The sequence below is a fragment of the Antechinus flavipes genome, chromosome 5 (assembly GCF_016432865.1).
Source record: "Antechinus flavipes isolate AdamAnt ecotype Samford, QLD, Australia chromosome 5, AdamAnt_v2, whole genome shotgun sequence".
Classification (NCBI taxonomy): Eukaryota; Metazoa; Chordata; class Mammalia; order Dasyuromorphia; family Dasyuridae; genus Antechinus; species Antechinus flavipes.
This window is the reverse complement of record NC_067402.1, coordinates 14,780,691-14,800,861: the sequence shown is the minus strand read 5'-3', so window position 1 is coordinate 14,800,861 and position 20,171 is coordinate 14,780,691. Positions and strand designations below refer to the sequence as shown.

At 42.2% G+C, this 20,171-nt stretch overlaps 1 protein-coding gene across 1 annotated transcript; it reads left to right on the top strand.

Annotated features, from left to right (window-relative positions):
* Positions 1-442: 442 nt before the first annotated feature.
* Positions 443-18,904, top strand: NPVF (neuropeptide VF precursor). The gene is made up of 5 exons (XM_051962314.1): positions 443-580; positions 722-784; positions 2,419-2,834; positions 16,577-16,646; positions 18,677-18,904. Exons 1-5 carry the CDS (start codon positions 443-445, stop codon positions 18,902-18,904), a joined length of 915 nt encoding a protein of 304 aa, XP_051818274.1.
* The last annotated feature ends 1,267 nt before the right edge of the window (positions 18,905-20,171 follow it).

Here is a 20,171-nt window from a genome sequence, read left to right as displayed (position 1 = left end):
TCTCTGGTGCTGATCAAAATCAAAACAGCCTATTTTGAATTCTTGTTTTCTTTCCTAAGAAATGGCATGTAGGTTTGCGCAAAGACTCCCAAACATTCAGAATTCCATTTGCAAGACTGGGGAGCTAGGAAACATGGTTCCCTTAAAATTCTCATTACCTGAACCCTCAATCTTACCTAATTAGAAATGTTTTTATAATAAGGGGGATTGTTTTCAAAGTTAATTAATTTGGAGCGGAACCTGCTGCCCCCTTCTCAGAACAAATTACCGACATTTTTCGAATGCATATTCCAGTCGCTGGCCATAATTAATATTAGAAATTCGGCCATGTGGAATGGAGGCCCCATTCAAGGTATCTCCCTTCCTTGTTTGTGGGTATAAAAAGGCCTCCCCGCGTCGGCCGGACCAGCACATAGAAACTTCATTTGAGTTTTTACAGACAATGGAAATCATCTCATTAAAGTCATTTGTCGTATTGACTCTGGCCACTTCAATCCTGTTAGCTTCGAGGTCCGTATGTGCCGATGAATCTGTGATATCCAATCTTTGCGACCGGGAACATTACGATGAATATTTAAAGGTAACTCTTTAAATTTACACGGACGTGCTCGGCATTAACTAGAACGGAGCTCTGGTAATTGACTAATAACGGGAACAACTTTGTTAAAAAGTTGTTCCCCGAAAGGTACGACTTAATAATATACTTTGCTTTCCTCGTCAGGTCTGCAGTGACATCCGCGGGTTGGCGGCTCCCGCTGGCACAGTGGTAGCCAGCCTGGCATCCGTAATCGCAGATTAAATAGATAGCATGTAATGGGATACTTAGCAAGCAGAAGGCACATTACTGAGCTGCAATTAACATAGGAAAACATGTTTGTAATAAACTGCCAGAGACTCAAAAAAAGGCTGGATGCATTTTAAAGAGGAGTGATTTAAGTATTCTTAACGATGAATGCAAATGTAATGAGGCAGTTATGGTTTTCTGCTTAGTGGGAACCAGTTGGTAAATATGCACAGAAATTTAATAACTAACAAATGCTGGTAGATGGGCAAAATTTTTAGGGTAAGACAAAAATGTAATTAAACATTTGCTATTTGGATTAATTAAATATAACCGAGCTGGTAATGGACTTGGGGACAGAGAATGATTTGGGGAGTGTGTCCCCTCCTAACTATGCCCTCAGACTCAACCATCATCTCCCACATATCCACCCACCATTTTGATGTCTCCCAAGTGATGGAGGTAAGGAGATGGAAAATAGGAGAGAGAAACTGTGAGGAAAGAAAAAAGGAAGAGAGGTCCCCCAAAATACACTATGTCATTCTCTTTCTCCAAATTCTATAATTTGAGCTGCTATTGATAGAATAAATTAAAATAACCAAAAAAGCAGGATAGCACCATTTGGATCAGTGCCACTTAGTGCCTATGTGAGCTTCAGCAAACTCATCTTATCTCCTTAGGTGTTACTTTTCTAATCTATTTTTTTAAAGGAGCTTGGATTTAATGTCCCTTCTCATTTGAGCTTCTGCATTATTAGAATCAGAATACTAAACCTGAAGGGACCTCAGAAGTTATCAAGATGGGGAAACTGAGGCACAAGGAAGGACAGTTGTTTGCCCGGGATCATACAGGTAATAAGTGACAGAACCAGGATATGATTTTCTGATTGCAAATTCAGGGTCTTTTCTATTTTATGCCATGCAGTAGGTCAGCAGCTTGTTAATCTCCCAGCTCACTCCTACTAGTTCCAGCTGCCTTCAAAGCCCAGCTTTGGGGGGCCCCATTCTACATGAGACTCCTCCTGTTTTTCTTCCAGTTTTAGATGATAATAATAAGAGCTGATATTTATATAATGCCTACTGTGTGCCAGACATTGTACTAAGTGCTTTACAATTATTGGCTCATTTAATTCTCACAGAAATGCCGGGAGATAGATATTATTATCCCTATTTTAAAATTGAGGAAACTGAGGCAAATAGAGGTCAGATTATTTGCTCAAAGTCTCACAGCTAGTGTCCAAGGTCTTACTGATTCCAGACCTAGTGCTCTAATCACTGAATCAGCTAGGGTCTCTTCCTCTCAAAAATGTTCTATAGAAGAAAGGGTTCAGAACAGAGGAGTAAGGTAGGAGATGGGGAAAGGAAGAAAGAACTGACAGATGTAGAGATGAGTGTGATATAAAAACAAAAGAAAATTACTTTGTATGTATTTCCTATTTATTTCTCTTTGGGCCTATTATACCCCAAAAGACCATAAGCTCTTCAAAGGGGAGGGCCTTTATGATTTCAGTCATTGTAAGCTCCAGTATTTGGCTTGATGTTTGTTAAACTGAAGTATTTTATGCCTGAGATTTCTTGAGGTTAAAATTAAAATTGAAGTTAACTTGGTGATTGCTATCTTCCAGGTAAGAGAAATGATTTGTCGCCTTTTTAATCACAGCTCATAGGACACCCCAAAGAGGAGAAACAAAGGGGTGTCAACTCTTAAGAGCTACAGCAATGGGGTTCCAACACATCCCCAAAGTACAAAACTCCAAAATGTACAAGTTGCCTCAGTTGATGCCCCTAAGATACTGCAGTTTCTTTGAAGAATTCAGAAGTGTTGAGCCTGTGGCCAACTTGCCCCTTAGGCTTGGATGGAATTTTGATGGTGCGATCTCAAGACGCATCCCTAACTTGCCCCAGAGATTTAGAAGAGCAGCTGTGAAGAGCATCATGGGATCCATGGTCTGTTTGCCACAAAGGCTGCTGAAGTCACCATCTGCAGAACATCCAAGTTATCCCATGGGCAGCCAGCCTCGGGAACTCCAGGCTGCTGATGAAGGGAAATCCAGGTAAGTGGCAAAAGTGAGGCAGGATTCACAGGAAAATATGGACTTCTAATGCTCATCTTTAAAATGAGGGGGTTAAAGACCACTACTCCTGAGGTCCCTATATATCAATAATTGGATAATAATTATTATTCTCTTCATTTTACAGATAGGAAACTGAAGCACAGAAAGATAAAATCACTTGATCAAAATTAATAAAGGTGTTAAAATCCACTACCCCTGAGGTCTCCTCTCATTCTATATCAAAATTGGGCAATTATTATTATTCTCTTCATTTTACAGGCACGGGAAGATAAAATCACTTGACCAAAATCAATCATAATAATAATAGCATAGGTATATAGCCTTTTAGTTTTACAAAGAGTTTTCCATGGTATCTCCTTTGATCATCACAATAATCCTAGGAAGTAGGTCCTATTATGATCCTCACTTTATAAATGAGGAAACTGAGGCAGATCTTGGTTAAGTGATTTGCCCAGGATCACACAGCTAGTAAGTGTTGGAGCATGAATTTGAACCCAGATCCACTGTTCTCAGAAGCAAATGTTTTAAATGCATAAAATAAAATGCTGAGAATCACAAAAAAAATTATATTGAAAGACAGTTATCAAGATTCTTCTTTATAAACAAAAATGACAAGTTCACAGAACCCATGATAAGGACCCCTGGAGGATCTGGTCTCTAAGGATACTTCCAGCTCTAGATCTCTCTTCTCTGATCCAGTTTCTCCTCCCATAGAAGTCTAGCTAGAATGGATTGGCTCAGCCATTTCTGAGCCCTTCTCAGAGTGTCCCTAGTTTCAATGAATTTCATTGCTTCCATTTCAGGACCCTGGACTTTCATGATTACTTCACCAAGAAAACTAATGAAGTGAGTCAAGAGTAGGAAGCCTGAAGAGAAGCCCCTGCTGCCAAGGCCATGTGATAGAGTGGGTCTGGGCCATGAGCAGCCATCTGTGGCTGCCATATTGTTTGCTTGGTCATGATAAAGATATCCACACTGATTTCTGCCAGTTCCAAACCACATTTCCTAGGAGAAGTTGCAATGGCCCCTGAAATACTCTCCATCTAAGTAGAAATGGCATTCCCAGGGCTTTATGGCTGGCTCCCGAAGTCCCTGAAGTTTTTCTCTCCCCCCAAAAATTGGGTACAACTTTGCTTCTCCCAGTGAAAATAATCAAAACGGTTGCCCCTTTATAGAGAAAAAGTGGCAAAGGTTTGGTTAGTGACCTGGCCCCTGTGTGGGTGAAAATTGAGTGACTCTTTCAGAAGGGCATGACTCAAAAATCCAAGCCAGAATTGTCCCTGATCTCGATGCATGTGATGGATAACAAAGCATTCCAAAAGACGGTCTTCTCTAGCCCTATTTTTTTAAAAGGCGACAATTTTTAATAATCATTCAAATGATGGTTATTACTTTGTGGTTTGGAAAGCGTTTTACACATGTAAGTTCATTTCAGCAGTGGCAACCCTGTAAGGAACAGCTCTTGTTATTGAGGAGGAATCTTAAGGGAAGTTCTGTGCCTTGCTCAGAGTCCCAAAGCTAGATGGAAAGGAGGGGAGAGAAAGGAAAAAATAAAAATGCTAGCCCCTCCGATTTCTAGAGGCAGATAAACGGGGCCATTTTTCTTTGTCTCTTACCTTTGTTTTTGCAAGGATAAATTTCTAGTTGGGAGGGATTTTGTGGTCACCTAATGCATAAAATATACACTGTACAAAGAGGGAAATGAAAGCCAGGGGTGGGATCTTGACCTGGGACACACAGCAGAGGCAGAATTTGGACCCAGGTTTCCTGATCACAGGAGCTAGAGCTGGAAGGGACTTGAGGTGTCCAATCCCCTGATGTTATAATTGAGAAAACTGAATCACAAGGAAATGAAATAATTTGGCCAAGAGCCAAGATTGAAAGCCCGGTCTCCTAGTTCTTTCTTCCCTCTCAGTCCTGTACCACACTGACAAATTGGTCTCCTGTTGGGATAATTACATCTCTACTAATTTCATTAATTTTCTCCCCGTTTTTTATTACCAGTTTTTAATTCTTAGCAAAGCAACTGGGTGTCATTCTTAATATAGCATCTGATAAATATGCTATAACATGTGTACATAAAGAGAGGCAGCATGGGACAGCAGATCGCAAGCTGGGCTTGGAATCAGGAAAATTAGTTTTCAAATCCTCACCTCTGAGGCATCCTGGGCAAATCATTTAACTCTTTAGTGGCTGGAACAACTTTTAGGGCCATAAGGTCCCTTAAAGCAGAGGACTCTGCCTCAGCAGATGGAGGTTCTTTCCATCCTAAGAGCTAACTCACCCTGATGAAATCATAGCTCCATCCATAAAACAACTGAACTCTACCAGAGAGTCAGGGCTTCACTTCTGTTTCTTGCTCTGTCCAACGAACGTTCTCTCAACATTATGGGAGACCTTGCCCAGCAAGGGTCACAAATCTAGAGCTGCAAAGGGCCTTCAAGTCCACCTAGTCCGAGTCCCTTATTTTAAAGATGAAGAAGCAGAGATCCAGTGGGACTAAGGAAATTGATGAGAGTTACACAAAAATTAAATGGCAAAATGGGATTTGAAAATGGGTCCTCTGACTCCAAATGCAGCCTTCTTTCCATTTGTGGGATGCTGCTCTGAGCAGAGGAGATTTTAATCTTAGAGAAGGTTCTTTATTCTAGAATTATTTAAAAATAGAATATAATATAATTCCTATGGCTTCCCAGAATCACTGTGTATACTAGATTGAAAGGATCTCAAAGTCTCTTCATTCACTATTTATTTACTAAGCATCTTCTATGTGCCAGGGGCAATTGGGTATAGTGAATAGAATGCTGGGTCTGGATTCAAGAGGACCTGAGTTCAAATCTGGACTTTATCTCTTACCTTTGTTTTCACAAGAATAATTTTCTAACTGGGAGGGATCTTATGGTCACCTAATCTAGCCCTACACTGTACAAAGAGGGAAGTGAAACCCAAGGGGTGGGTCTTGACCTAGAATACACAGCAGAGCCAGAATTATGTGACCCTGGACAAATCACTTCACCCTGTTTATTTCAGTTTCCTCATCTATAAAGTGAGCTAGAGAAGGAAATCGCCAACCCTTCCAGTATCTTTGCCAGAAAAACCTTAAATAAATAACAAAGAGCCAGACATGACTAAAAACCAATTGAACAACAAAACCATGTAATGATGAAATCTTCTTATTGATTGGCTGGCCAGAACCAATGACCCAGGACATTCTGAGCTGGAGCTGCTTCAAAAGGCTGCCCCACCAGCCTCATGTACTTTCTGTTCACAAGTAAGACCAAAAGCCTTATGAGCTGTGGGGACGATGGGAGGAAGGCTGCTGACCCATCTTCTACCTGGCCGAGGTGTGTTTGGGAGACATGGATCCCCGTTTCCTTTATGTTCATTCTTTCCTGATCTTGGTAAAAGACTATGCTAAGAGGGGCACACCCAGGCACTCTTGGGAGTTTAAGAGATCCAGCAGGTGCAGCAGAAGTCCCATCAGAAGCCAGAATGGGCAATAGAATTCAGCAAAACAGTAGGGGCCAAAATCATGTGGAAAGAGACAGTGATGGTAGCTGCAGGGATCGTTCCCCCTCCTAACAGAACAGGACCAGGCAGGTACCTTTGGAAGGACGGGTCCTCAGAGCCTAACAGAGAGCCACGTTTAACGGGGAAATTTGTGAAGACTTCATACAGGGGGAGAATACCTACAAAGCCACGAGTTGAGAAGTGACCTTTGGCTACATGTTTTCCCCACACACACGTGTGCCTCACCACCATCGTTCTTCAGTTTGAGCTTCCTGTCCTGGGGACCTTGTGTTTGCAAGGGGAGGATATACTCCCAAAGGAAAGGAACTGTTTTTGTAACTACCATTATTGCTATATCTTCTCAGTAAATTCCTTTTGTAAAACCAAAACTGGTTTTCAACTGGTAGATTGATGATGGGGAGTATATTAGTGGGGGCTCAGTAGTTTTGGTATTAGACTCACTCTCTAACTTCTCAGGGTTATCCCCAAAAGCTTGAGGAGAGCAGTAAGCAGCCACCCTCTGGGGATCCATGCTAGAATTAGAGAAATGGGACAGAGCGTATTATACCTCTCAATGCTCTTGGTTTTTGTCCTCTCAAGGATAAATCTCTACTCTTTTTTCAATTGCAATTGCTAAAACAATAGACCCATGGAAAATGCTAAAGGGAGTCATCCTGGGCGGCAGCAAGTGGCTTTGAGATGCTACCCCATCTCTCAATTAAACGGGAGGGACAGAGTTAACAAGTGCCCACTCTACCTCTGATGACCCACAGAGACATATGAAAAAGCCAGAGAGAGAAAGCCAGACCACATGAACTCAGGTCATGCTCTGATTGTGGGTTCAAAAACCTTGTGGGAAAAAAGTAATTTATAATTACTCCTTTTTCCCCTGTGGTAGGTAAAGAGCAATGACCAAAAACAAACAAACACAAAAAGCCCAAGTTTGAAGAACTATATGAACTGGACAGATTTCTTCTCAGGGAGAAGAAACAGAAAGAGCCAAGAGAAACAATGAAAATACAATTATTAGTTGGTAGAGTGGGCAGGGAAGGAGAAAGGCAGAAAGCATTGAAACCCAGATTAGGGCCTGTGACTTATTGGTTGATTTATACTTTGTAAACAGATATAGATTGAAAGAAAGCAACAAAAGAATTAAAAATGAGAAAGGAAAATGCATGGCTTGATTCTAGCTAGCACAGTATTTTCTTACCAATGTCCCTCTATTTATTTGTGTTATTAAATATACAAACACACACACACACACACGTGGGAGAAAGGGCAAGAAATAGGGGAGGATTATTTGAGCTTCCTGGAATCTCCCCCCAAAAATGAGAAATGTCACCTAGTGAATGGACACCAGCCTTTCCTCATTGAACATTTATTAGGTGACCAGCTTTGGAGGTTAGACAGAGTAGAACAGAAGTATCATGTGGACCACATACAGAAAGCCTGGCTTTAGGAGCACAAAGAAAAAGAAACAAACAGAACAAACCATTCCACAGAAAACTTTCTCAGTACCCAAACCCTCTTGGTCCTTCCAAAGTTCACCCCAAGTTTAAATCCTCTCTTAATCCTTACATCCTCACCCCCAATACTACATTACCCATGGAGATCCTAGAATCAGGAAAAGGGCTCCCTGGTATTTTCTAAAGATCATTTCTAACTCTTGAACTTCCTTCCCCCTCTTTTTAAAAAAAATTAGTATTTGATTTTTCCCCAGTTAAATTCTAAAACGATTTTTAGCATTTGTTTTTGAAAACTTTGAGTTCCAGATTTTCTCCATTCCTCTCCCACCCTCCTCATACAGAAGGCAAGCAACCCAATAATGGTTATCCATGTGTAGTCATGCTAAAGATTTCCATAATCCATATTGTAAAAGAAAACATAGACCAAAAAATCCTCAAGAAAAATAAAGTAAAAAAAATATTCAGACACTACCAGCTCTTTCTCTGAGGATGGACAGCATTTTTCATAAGTCTTTTAGAGTTGTCTTGGATCATTTTATTGCTGAGAACAGATAAATCATTCACAGCTGATCTTACAATACTACTGTTACTTTGCACACAACACATATCACGTTGTATCAGCTCATATCAGTTTTCCCAGGGTTTTTTGTTCATTATTTCCCATAGTATAATATTATTTCATCATAATCACATGCCACAATTTACTCAGCCATTCCGCAGTTGATGGGCACCCCATTGATTTTCAATTCTTTCTAACCCTCAGAAAAGAGCTGCTATAAAAGTTTTTGTACATATAGTGGATTTTCTTCTTTTTCAAGAACTTCTCATCTTTAACTCTCTAACCATTCTTTCATGTGGTCCTAAATCTTTTGAGTAATCTTATGAACATCAAAGCCATCCCTAGAGATTTCTGTACCTAGGGCCAAGAACACAAAGTATGGCCTTGGTTGAAGTGAGGGACGGTGACAGAGACCCCAGAACACTCATATAAACCTAGCCCTGATTGGGTTGCTCCAGGGTGAGAGTGAGGTAGCCACTAATTATTAGTTCCCGAGGTAGCTAATAAAAGAAGGGTAGTCTAATGCTTACATTCTAGAGATAGGAAGATCTCGTCCTCTGAATATAAATCCAACCTGACTCCTGATTCTAACCCTAAATGTCTCTCGACTCATCCTAACCCTAATTTTTTTAACTGACTTCCTAGCAAACTTATCTAATAAAGCTCAAACCCATTGCTTTTTAACATGTTAGGATTCAAACTGGTCATTGTGGGCTAACCCAGAACCCCTTAAATGGGACTTTACAAATCTTAATAAATTATAACTTTACAAATCTTACATTTTTATTGCTATTTTTACAATGCTTAATACATAGCACATTTTTTATAAATTCTAATTGACTAAATAATTGAATTTATTCATTGAAAAATTGTGTGGCCAATAAAAATCAGGAGGTTGCAAATGTACTCTTTACCACCAGAGGGCAGAGAAAGGACCTCTGCATCACCAGCAGCCTGAGGAGTCAGGGATCCTAGATTTTTACCATATTAAAAATAAATAAATACTGGGTTAAATTAGCTGTCTCGCATTCCCAGCAGAAGCTGGTCCTGTTTAGCAGTGATGGATTTACTATGTCGAAAGATGGATTTTGCGATAGAAAGGAGGTGGGAGTGGGCTAGCTTTGGGGGAGGATGGCCAATGGCACCATCCAGCAGCCTCGAGGAGGTAGCGATCTGGCTGAGATCCAGAGGAAGCAGGATGAAAATTGTATCACCAAATCGCAGAATTTATAGGTTGAAACAGATCCAATCTGGCTACCTCATCTACTAATCCCTGTGATAGACTATTCCACGAGTGACCTCCGGCTTTTGCTCAAAGTGGAAAGAGAAGGAGCTCCTCCACATCCCAAGGCAGTTCCTTCCAGCAGTTGGGCAATTGGAAGTGAGAAGGCATCCTTCTTGCCATCCTTTTTGCAGCTTCTCCCCATTGCTCCGGATGCTCTTTCGAGACTCAAAATCACAAAATTTGTAAATGTTGAAAGAAGCACTCAAATGGGTCTCTAGACTCTAAAATAGCCAGCGGCATAATTATTTTTATTTTAAATTATTTGTAGCAGAAATGGAAAAAATCTCAAAGACACAAATTCAGCATGCCTTAAACTTTGACCTTGAAATCTAGCCTCTGCCCGTAGCACGGTACTAGTAGGCACTTAATAAATGCTTCCTTGGTAGAGTGTCTGAAATCTTCAAGCCTCCATGTCCTTCAGTGAACGTTCCCCCCTAATTGGAGGCAAAGGTACTGTGGCAGACACATCTGGCTCTGATTTTCTCCTGACTTAACTTCTGGGGCTGATTCATTCTTGTCCTTCTTCCCATGCCCAATTAAAGCATTTTCATCCCAGGAATTTAATTTGATGAGAAACCCTCTCCTCTTCCCGTGTTCACTTTGCTTGATTGAAGCACATAATTCTAAATTAAACTGCCTGAATTTCAGCCCGGGCAGGTGACATTTTAACGACCACCTCTTCAACCTCTTTCCATTGTTAACCGGGGCTGTTTCCTCCATCATGCACCCGGGAGGGATTGGAAAATGGCTTTAACTTGCTCTGGTATGTGGCAGGCACCATGCCAGGAGTTATTTATCACCGAGGAGGAGACATCTGGGGGATGGATGACTCTTTCACTTGCCAATCAAAGTTGCTGGGACTTTTCCCTTGGTGGATTATAGATGACCTTATCCAGGACAGTAAATCACTCCTGAAGTCTTGTTTCCTACCAAAGCAAATCCAGTCACTCAAATTTCCCTATTCTGTGGACACTATTCATAGGATTTGATGACTTAGAGCATTTGGGGAAACTGAGGCTGGGAGAGCTGAAGAGATTTTCCAGTAACAACAGAGAGTCCATAGCAAAGACAGCTTTGGAATCCCAGTGTTCTAACATCAAACCCAGAATTCTTTGCACTGGTTCATTCTGCCAACACAAGATTTGTACCTCTCCAATGCACTTATCTGAAAATATTATGATGGAAATCTCTCTTTTTAAGAGACTTATCTGGGCTCACATAGCCGACAGGAGTCAGAGCAAATAGTGCATATTATAACTATCTACCAGGTAGCTATCAACTTCCCCTCATTTTTCCCTGTGATCAGTCCATTCTTTTTTTTTTTTTTTTTTTTTTTTTTAATAATAAATTTTATTTTATTTAATAATAACTTCGCATTGACAGAATCCATGCCAGGATAACTTCCACACGACATTATCCCTTGCAATCACTTATGTTTCGTTTTTTCCCCTCCCTCCCTCCTCCCCCCCCCCAGGATGGCAAGCAGTCCTATATATGCTAAACATGTTGCAGTATATCCTAGATACAATACATATTTGCAGAACCAAACAGTTCTCTTGTTGCACAGGGAGAATTGGATTCAGAAGGTAAAAATAACTCGGGAAGAAAATCAAAAATGATCAGTCCATTCTTGATTTCCTAGCATTACATCTGTGACACCAGTGGGCCCAGTTGTAGAGGTTGGTGTCCGCCATCTTCTCCTTTCTTTTCTATTCCCCAGTTGGATAGAATGGAGATGGATCACTCTCAGTCCTTACCTATCTCTTCCTTGGGAGATGTTTAATGTGTGATCTGTTGTCCTCAGTCAGCATGCTCTCCTCATTCTTCCCTTTCACCCTGGAAGATTAATCAGCAATATTCTATTGCAACAATTAGCTTGCTTTTTTTACCGATGGGAAATATCATGTCCTTGAGTCTCTAGTGCCTTTTTCTGCTGCTTTCTGGACCAAAAAAGTTATTAGAATGAAATGAGCAGGGCCAGGAGATTATTATATACTTCAACAACAATACTATATGATGATCAATTCTGATGGACCTGGCCCTCTTCAGCAATGAGATGAACCAAATCAGTTCTGATGGAGCAGGAATGAACTGAATGAACCAGCTACATCCAGGGAAAGAACTCTGGGAGATGACTAAGAACTACTACATAGAATTCCCAATCCCCCTATTTTTGTCCACCTGCATTTTGTATTTCCTTCACAGGTTAAGTATACACTATTTCAGACTCTTTTTGTACAGCAAAATAACTGTATGGACATGTATACCTATATTGTATTTAATTTATTCTCTAACATATTTAACATGTATTGGTCAACCTGCCATCAGGGGGAGGGGGTGGGAGGAAGGAGGGGAAAAAAATGGAACAGAAGGTTTTGTAATTGTCAATGCTGAAAAATTACCCAAGCATATATCTTGTAAATAAAAAGCTATAATATAATAATAAAAAAGTTATTAGTTATTAGCTCAGAGTCCTCAATTAAGAAAAGAATTCTGACAGATGTTGAGGTCTCTGCTTTCGTGTAAATTTTTGCATATCTCCAGTTAATCTCTGCCCTATTCCAGGCAAAATCAGAATATAGGAATCATTTAGATAAAAGGAATGAGCAGAATATAGCATTTTATCTGTTACTGGACAGACATGAGAAGTGAAAACAGAGGAAAGAGAAGATCCATTTCTGAAGCTTCTGAAGTGTGAAGGACACACTTGAAACTTCAGCCAAAGACTTCTGTTCCAATCTGTTCCATCTTCCTCATTCTCTCAGCTCCATCACTCTGTGGTAAAGCTGCAACTTAAATTCATGGAAACCATAAGAACCAGGAGGCACAGCCATCCAAGATCATCCAAAGGATATTAATTTTAAAAGATGGACTGATTTTTCAGGGAAAACATGGGAATTTTGTAAATTCTTGAAAGTGATGCAGTCCCCTCTCATTTTCCTGTTCAATTTTTGACTCAGGTTATTGTACATTTGCCATATGTTTACATATACACAAATACACACACACATACACAGATACCCCACAATCTGAGATCCTTATAAATTCTACATTATAATAACGTTAATGTGTTCAAGATTCACAAAGCACTCTACCTATATATTTCATTTGATCTCCACAACAATCCTGTGAGGTATTATTTATTGTCCCCATTTTACAGATGAGAAAACTGAGAGACAGAAGTTAAATGACTTGATTAGAGAAACAGAATGTTTAGGAAAACAGGCATCTACGATGAGATTTGAACTCAGGTCTAACACTCCACACTTTGCCCTGCAATTGTTTCTTCTTTGCAAACATATAATATTCTCCCCATCCTCCCTTCTATCTCCTTATCTTATCTGCTTATTGTTGTTCAGTCATTTCAGTCGTGTCCAACTCTTCATGACCCTATTTTGGGTTTTCTTGATAAAGATTCTGGAATGGTTTCTCATTTCCTCTTCCAGTTCATTTTATAGAAAAGAAAACTGAGGCAAATAGAGTGAAGTGATTTGTCTAGGATCACACAACAAGCATGTGTCTGAAGTCAAATTTGAACTCAGGACCCAGTGCACTATGGCGACCTGTGGCTGCCCCTAGTTTCCTTCAGATCTTATCTCATACAGGAGAGCAATTTGTGGACAAAAGATAGAGTATATTATGAGGTGTAAAATGGGTGATTCAAATTATATTAAATTAAAAGATTTTATACAAATAAAACAGATGTAACCAAGATTAGAAAGATAATTCTTGAAGGAAAGTAGAAAAACTGGGACTTTAATTCTTTGTCGGTGGAATTGTGAACTGATCCAACCATTTTGGAGAAAGATTTGGAATTATACCCAAAGGATTCTAAAACCTTATATATCTTTTGCTTCAACAATATTACTACTAAGTCTATTTCCCAAGGTTATCGGGGATAAGGGAAAGAATCTGTGCTTTAAAATATTTATAGTAGCTTTTTCTGCATGTGTGGTGACAAAGAACTGGAAAGTGAGGGATGCCCATCGATTGAGGGGTAGCTGAATAAGTTACCGTATACGATTGTGATGAACTATGAATGTGTGAAATGATGAACAGGCTGATTTCAAAAAGACCGAAATTTGCATGAAATAACAAGTGAAATAAGCAGACCCAAGAAAGTTGTGAATAATTAGAGTAATACTGCGCTAAGAACAGTTTTGAATAACAAAGTCATCTTGAGTATTATAAATGCTCAAAACAATGATAAAGGACTTCTAAAGGAAGGCGCTGTCCACCTCCAGAGAAAGAGCTAATAAATAGAAATGTGGTTTTACATCTATATGTATTTTGGAGTCTAATGGTAGCCTTTTCTAGGGTGAGATAGAGAGGAAGAAAAAAAAAGTACCCAGCAGAGAACAAGAAAAAACTTAGCAGGAAACACAGAAAAAAGCAGGATAACTTTGAAAACGATGCACGATTCCTATTATGTAGGATTTTTTTTTTCAAAGTAAGTTGTGACTGGAAAATGAATGTAAACTGTTTGCATGTTTGTTTTTTTCTTTCCAGGTTATTTCTACCTTCTGAATCTAACTCTTCCTGTGCAACAAGAGAACTGCTTGGTTCTGCACACATATATTGTATCTAGGATAAACTGTGACCTATTTAACATGTATAGGACTGCTTGTCAGCTGGGGGAGTGGGTGGAGGGAGGGAGGGGAAAAGTCAGAACAGAAGTGAGTGCAAGGGGTAATGTTGTAAAAAATTACCCAGGCATGGGTTCTGTCAATAAAAAATTATAATTATTAAAAAAAAAAAAAGTAAGTTGTGTGAAATGGAAATTCATGGCCTTATATTGCACCCCTTTTTATGTTGAGCTGTGTACATAGAAATGTTCATTTTTTTGTCTTTTTGTATTTAAGTTCAAAATGAATAAAGATCTTGTCCCGCTCACCTGCTAGTACCCTAACTAAACTGCATGGGATTGAGTTTGTTTCGATTTACTTGTGAATGTGCTGTTACCCTGACAAACATAAGCTTCCTGGGGCAGGGAGTGTCTCCCTTTTGCCCGTGTTCCCAGGGGGAGGTGGGGGTAGAGTCCCTGGAGCACCCACTGGCATGGGCTCCTCCACTACAAAGACAAGATAAAAGTGACTAATAGAAATCCAACAAAATATTGACCGTTTTAAAGAGCTTAAACTTAGAGAAGAGAAATATTGTGAAATACACATCTGTATATGTGTGCATTTTAACCTGGACTTTTGCTAATTTGACGTTCGATTTCATTTATTTGATTTAGTATGTGTTGAACTCCTGGCACGGAAAGACTCCCCAGTGACTGGGATAAAGGAATCCACTGTAATGTTGAGTTTTTGACAATCCCAGACAAAACTTGGAGCCAGATCTTGCTGACTCCAAATGGCCAATTCTCTTCCCACTCCATCTCTCTCTGTCTTTCTCTATTTCTTTTTCTGTCTCTGTCTCTTTGTTTGTGTCTCTATCTTTCTGACTCTGTCTCCTTCAGTCTCTGTCTCTCTCTTTTTCTGTGTCTCTCTCTGTCTCTGTTTCTCCTGTCTCTCTCTCCTCTCTCTGTCTTTCCCAGTTTGTCTTTCTCTGTCTCTATCTCTCTGAGTCTCTATATCTGTATATCTCTCTCAACTTTCTGTCTTTCTTTGTCTCTGTCTCTGTTTCTCTTGTCTCTGTCTCTCTGTCTCTCTCTCAACTTTCTGTCTCTGTCTTTCTCTCTTTGTCTCTGTGTCTCACTGTCTCTGTCTCTCTGTCTTTCTCTGTGTGTCTCTCTCTCTGGGCTAACCTTGGACAAAACAGCAAAAGGGAATAGAAAAAGGCCCAGATTTGGATCCCAAGGTTCTGTATAGTAGTTCTGGTTCTTCTATTTTTGTGATCTTAAGCAAACCATTTACCTTTGTCTGGGCCTCATCTTCCTCATCTGTGAAATGGGACTTGAGTAGTCTATGACCTCTAAAATCTAAATCTAAATTCTCTGTTCCCTTCTCTGGTCTCAGTTTTCTCATCTGGGAAATGGAAGTTGGGGTCTCCTACATATCCCCAGGATCATTTAGAACAGCAAAAATAATCATCATAGTGATAACAGCCATCATTCATACAGTATTTAACAAAACCCCAGGGAAGTAGGTGCCATTGTTATTATTGTTCACCATTCAGTCCCGTCCAGCTTTTGTGCCCCCATGGTTCATACTACGTCAATAACTGTCCATGGAGTTCTCTTGGCAAAGAGACTGCAGTGATTTCCCATTTCCAAGTGACTTGTCCAGAGTCCCACAGGTATTAAGCATCTGAGCTGGATTTGAACTCGGGTTCATGATCCCTCCTCCAGGTCCAGCGCTCTGTGCACTTTGGTGCCACCTAGTGGCCATTATTAGATTAACTATAACAGCAACATAAAGCTTCCCAGAGTTCCACATATGTTCTCTCAGCTGGTCTCCTCCTGCTCTCACACTATGATTCTATGTTCTTTACTGGGGCCTCAGTTTCGCAATCCGTGAGAAAATAAGAATATCGGTCTAGTATGGCAAGGTTTGCAAAGCATTTTATAATTATTTCATTTGATGTTGTTACATCATATTCATATGATATATTACAATATATACAATTTTATAATTATATCGTAATAATATTTCTACTAATATACCAAAATATTATACTACTTAGTATAATATTAATTAATGATAATATTGATATGCTAACGTTTGCATCATATATTATTGTCACTTTAAAGATGAGGACTTTGAGACTGAAGGAAGCTACTTGCCAAGGGTAATCTCGTTAGTAAGAACCTGAGGCAGGATCTGAATTAGGATCTTTCCGACCTTAGAGCCCAAACTCTATCCCAGTTGGCGCTTTAGATAATTGTTCACATCTCTTCCAGTTCCGATTCCACGATCCCTTTATGGACTTCCATTTCTCCATCTGCAAATTGCAGCAAGTCGGATGTGAAGACCTCCGAGTTCCTGGGCCTCGAGCCCCTCAACGTGTTCTGCATCCGGTTGACTGTATGTGCTGCTGGATGGGGTGGGACGGGGGCAGAGCCGAGCATTCTTTCTCCTCTGACCTTCAAAGATAGCAAAGGTCACCGCGGGTTTCCAGAGCTCATTTATTCTGGTTTTCTCTGGCCAATGAATAGCAGCGTTGGTCCCATCTACGTGGGTCCAGAGCAAGTCTCTGTTCTCATGCTCCCCTAGGCTGGGAAGCCAAATTCATTTCTTCTAGGTTTTGCCACTGATTCACCTCAGGATGCACATGGAATTCCCATGACAGCCCCAACCCCATTTCTTAATGATTGATATAAGGTATAAGGAGAAGGAAAAAATTTTGGCTCTTCCTTTTCCTGCTGAAAATCCTGATGGTGGTGAGCATTTAGGCCAGTGCACTCAGTCCTGACACAGTTCTTTAGCGTTTGTGCTTGAACTAAGTGATTATCTTTTTCTAAAACTGATGCCTGATCCTCATTCTTTCAGAAATGGCTCAGTCATGGGCCTCCCCCAAGAGATACTATTTAACCAAGGGAGCCATTTCTCAGAAAGGAGTGTGTCTTTCTGGAGAACAGAACTAATTCTGTACTTAGTGCCTTTCATTGTGCTGGGGAAAGGCTAACTTGGTCACCAAGGAACAGAAATTTGCTTCATTCTAGGGAAGACCGAAACCTTAAACGTTTTCCACTCGTGATCCCTTTTGGCCCAAGAAATTTTTCCATGACCCAGGGTAGATAGGTATACAAATTATATATTTGCTAATACTCATAAATTTATTTTAAAACAATTCTTTACTATACATGTAATTTTACCATTTGTTAATTAAACTTGAAAGCAAATTTGCCTACTAAGGTGATGGATTGCTTGTTTATTTTTACATAAAGAATTAAATCTTGGCAGAATATTTGATCCTGCAGCAGGCGGAGCATTCAGGAACCTTTTATGATTGCCAAGTTTTTCATTTCCTTCCCATTCAGTTACTTTACCCCACATGAAGTTGAGACCCACAGTTTGAGCAGCTTGGGTATGTGAACCACCACTAAAACATTAGGATAAATGCCTAGGCTGGTAATCCCTTTGTAATTTATCGCTTCTGATCTATAGGAGGATGGGAGGCCAAATATAACCAAGCTCATTAGAATTGTACCCAAACTATGAGTCAATATGCTCTGAAAGAGTAAATGAGTTTGTAAATAAAAAGTTATAATAAAAAAAATAATGAATTTTTTTAAAAGAGTAAATGAGTAAAGAGCATTAGGTTTCCGGTGCAGGTGCTGAGAGCCACTTTGGGCGATTAGAGGGCCTGCGTTCTTGCTTCTCAGCTGTGTTTGAAGGCTGTTCAGCATCTCCGGTCTGGAGATTGTATAGCCTCACTGAGTCAGCCCACCTTCCCTCCATGGACCTGCTACCACTGAGCGCTGCAGGGCCCAAGCCCTGCAGATTCAGAGACCAGATGGAACATTTAGTTAGATCCATCCCTCTCAGACAAGGGAAAATCTAGGTCCAGAGAGGGAAGGTTCAGGGGTGCCATGATCAGGAGAAAGAAAATCAGGTGAGACCTAAAGAAATAGGGGGCAGCTAGGGTGCCCGGCCTGGAGAAGGAAATGAAGAACTGCTCCAGTATCTTTGCCAAGGAAACCCCAAAGGGGATCCCAAGGAACCAGACTTGACTGAACAACAGCAAAGAAATGAGGCTGGCTAAGAACTGAAAAGCTGGACTGGGCTTCCTGATTTGGGGGAAAGGAGCTGTGACTGTCCCCAAACACTCAGATTTTGAGTTGTTGCTGTCAGTTCCTTTCTCATGATCCAATTTCTTCAAGTCTCATCTATTAGTTGTTTGGGTTTTTTTGCTCGTGGTCTTGGCAACTCTCCAGTCTTCCTTCTCCCCATACCAGAATGGGTCTCTCTAAGTCTGGGGCTCTCTGTCTCTTCTCTTCTGGATCCCTCAGAGGAGCCAGGGATCCTTTCTCTGGATCATGCTTCTCCAGAATTGAAGGAAACAACGTCAGAGGTTCAAACATTTCAAGATATCCTTCCCCATCCAAGTTCAGGGACCCCTGAAATCTGGCCGCGAGCTGGCTCTCCAGGGCCTCGAGCTGATGGCTGAGCTGCCTCCCCAGCCTGAATTCCCTGCCTTGGCCCAGCTGTCACCAGCGGGCTCCCTGCCAAGAGCGGCCCGGCGGGAAGCCGGCCCCATCCCTCCGCAGCAAGATTTCCTCATTTTGATGGAAAGATTTAATTCTGCAATCGCCGGCGCCCCGGAAAGAATGTTTTTTTAATTGTGCTCCCGCTGGGCAGTCACCCCTTTCTCCTCCCCCCCCCACCCCCCCGCACTCCGGCCCTGCCACACGCTCATTTCTTTGGTTCCTTTGACTCTTCACAAGGCCTTAAAGTCACTTAAGCGGCTGCCAGTCAATGCTGCCGAGGGGCTGAGGGACCGGGGGCCGGGGGCCCGAGGGCTGAGGGACCCGGTTAATCTGCAAACTTGGGGCGGCTCTGCACCGTGGCAGGAATCCGTCCTTCGGCCCTCCTGCCCGCTCCCCCAAAGAGCCGCCCATTGAGGGCCCACCACGCGCGAGGCGCTGACCAAAGGCAGGGCCCGAGCCATGTCCGGGGAGCTTGGGCTTTATGTGCCGGATCTCCGGCCCCATCGGCGCGGCTGAGGCGGAACGGGAGCCCAGAAACGGTCACCGCCTGAGCCTTGGAGGGAACCAAAGGCAGCCGGGCGGTGCCCAGTGGCGCCTCTACGGTCACGACGGCCAAGATGGCACCCCCTCCCCCCAAGCCGCGCTCTCAGCCCGGCAATCCCCCGCCGCCCCTCTCCGGGGGGACTCTCGGCCCCGGCCAGCGGCGCCGAGCTCTAAGCCAAGCCCCAGCAAAGAGTATGTGAGCGGGGCGCAGGCGGCCTCCCCCCACGCAGCCCTTCCCGGAGGGCTCCCTTCGGGCGGTCTCAGAGGAAGGCTGAGCCTCGCCCAGGGTCCTTCTCCCCTCCCCGTCTCCCTCCCCGTCTCCCTCCCTCCTCCCCACGCCGCGCTGCCCCAGTGGCCGCCGGGTTCCATTCGTGTTTTACTAAAGAATCTCATCTCGGGTCAATGGGACCCTATCCGCTGAGGCACAAGTGAGGTGGAAGGCACGCCCCCCCAACCCCATCTGCTCCCCCTGAAGTCACCTTGGGTGCTTCACAACTGAATTAAGACAGGAGACTCGTCTACACCCTCCCTCAAAGCCAGCGCCCATCCCGCTTCACGCACGCTACTCTTTCCTAAGAAGCAGGTAACTTAGTGAGCCGCCCGTCCCGTCTACACCCTCCCTCAAAGCCAGCGCAGCGCCCACCCCCTTCTCGCACTGTCATTTCCCTAGAAAGCGGGTAATTTAGCGGGTTGCCGCCCCAGCCCGGTTCGGAGCCAACAGTCCCGTAATAACTTTAGTGAGCTTCCCCGTCCCCTGCACAGAGCGCATCAAACAGTTGTCCCAGTTACTGGCACGGTCATAGTCACAGGCGGGCCCCCATCCAGAGCCCATTTATCAGCTGCCCCCGCGGCCGCC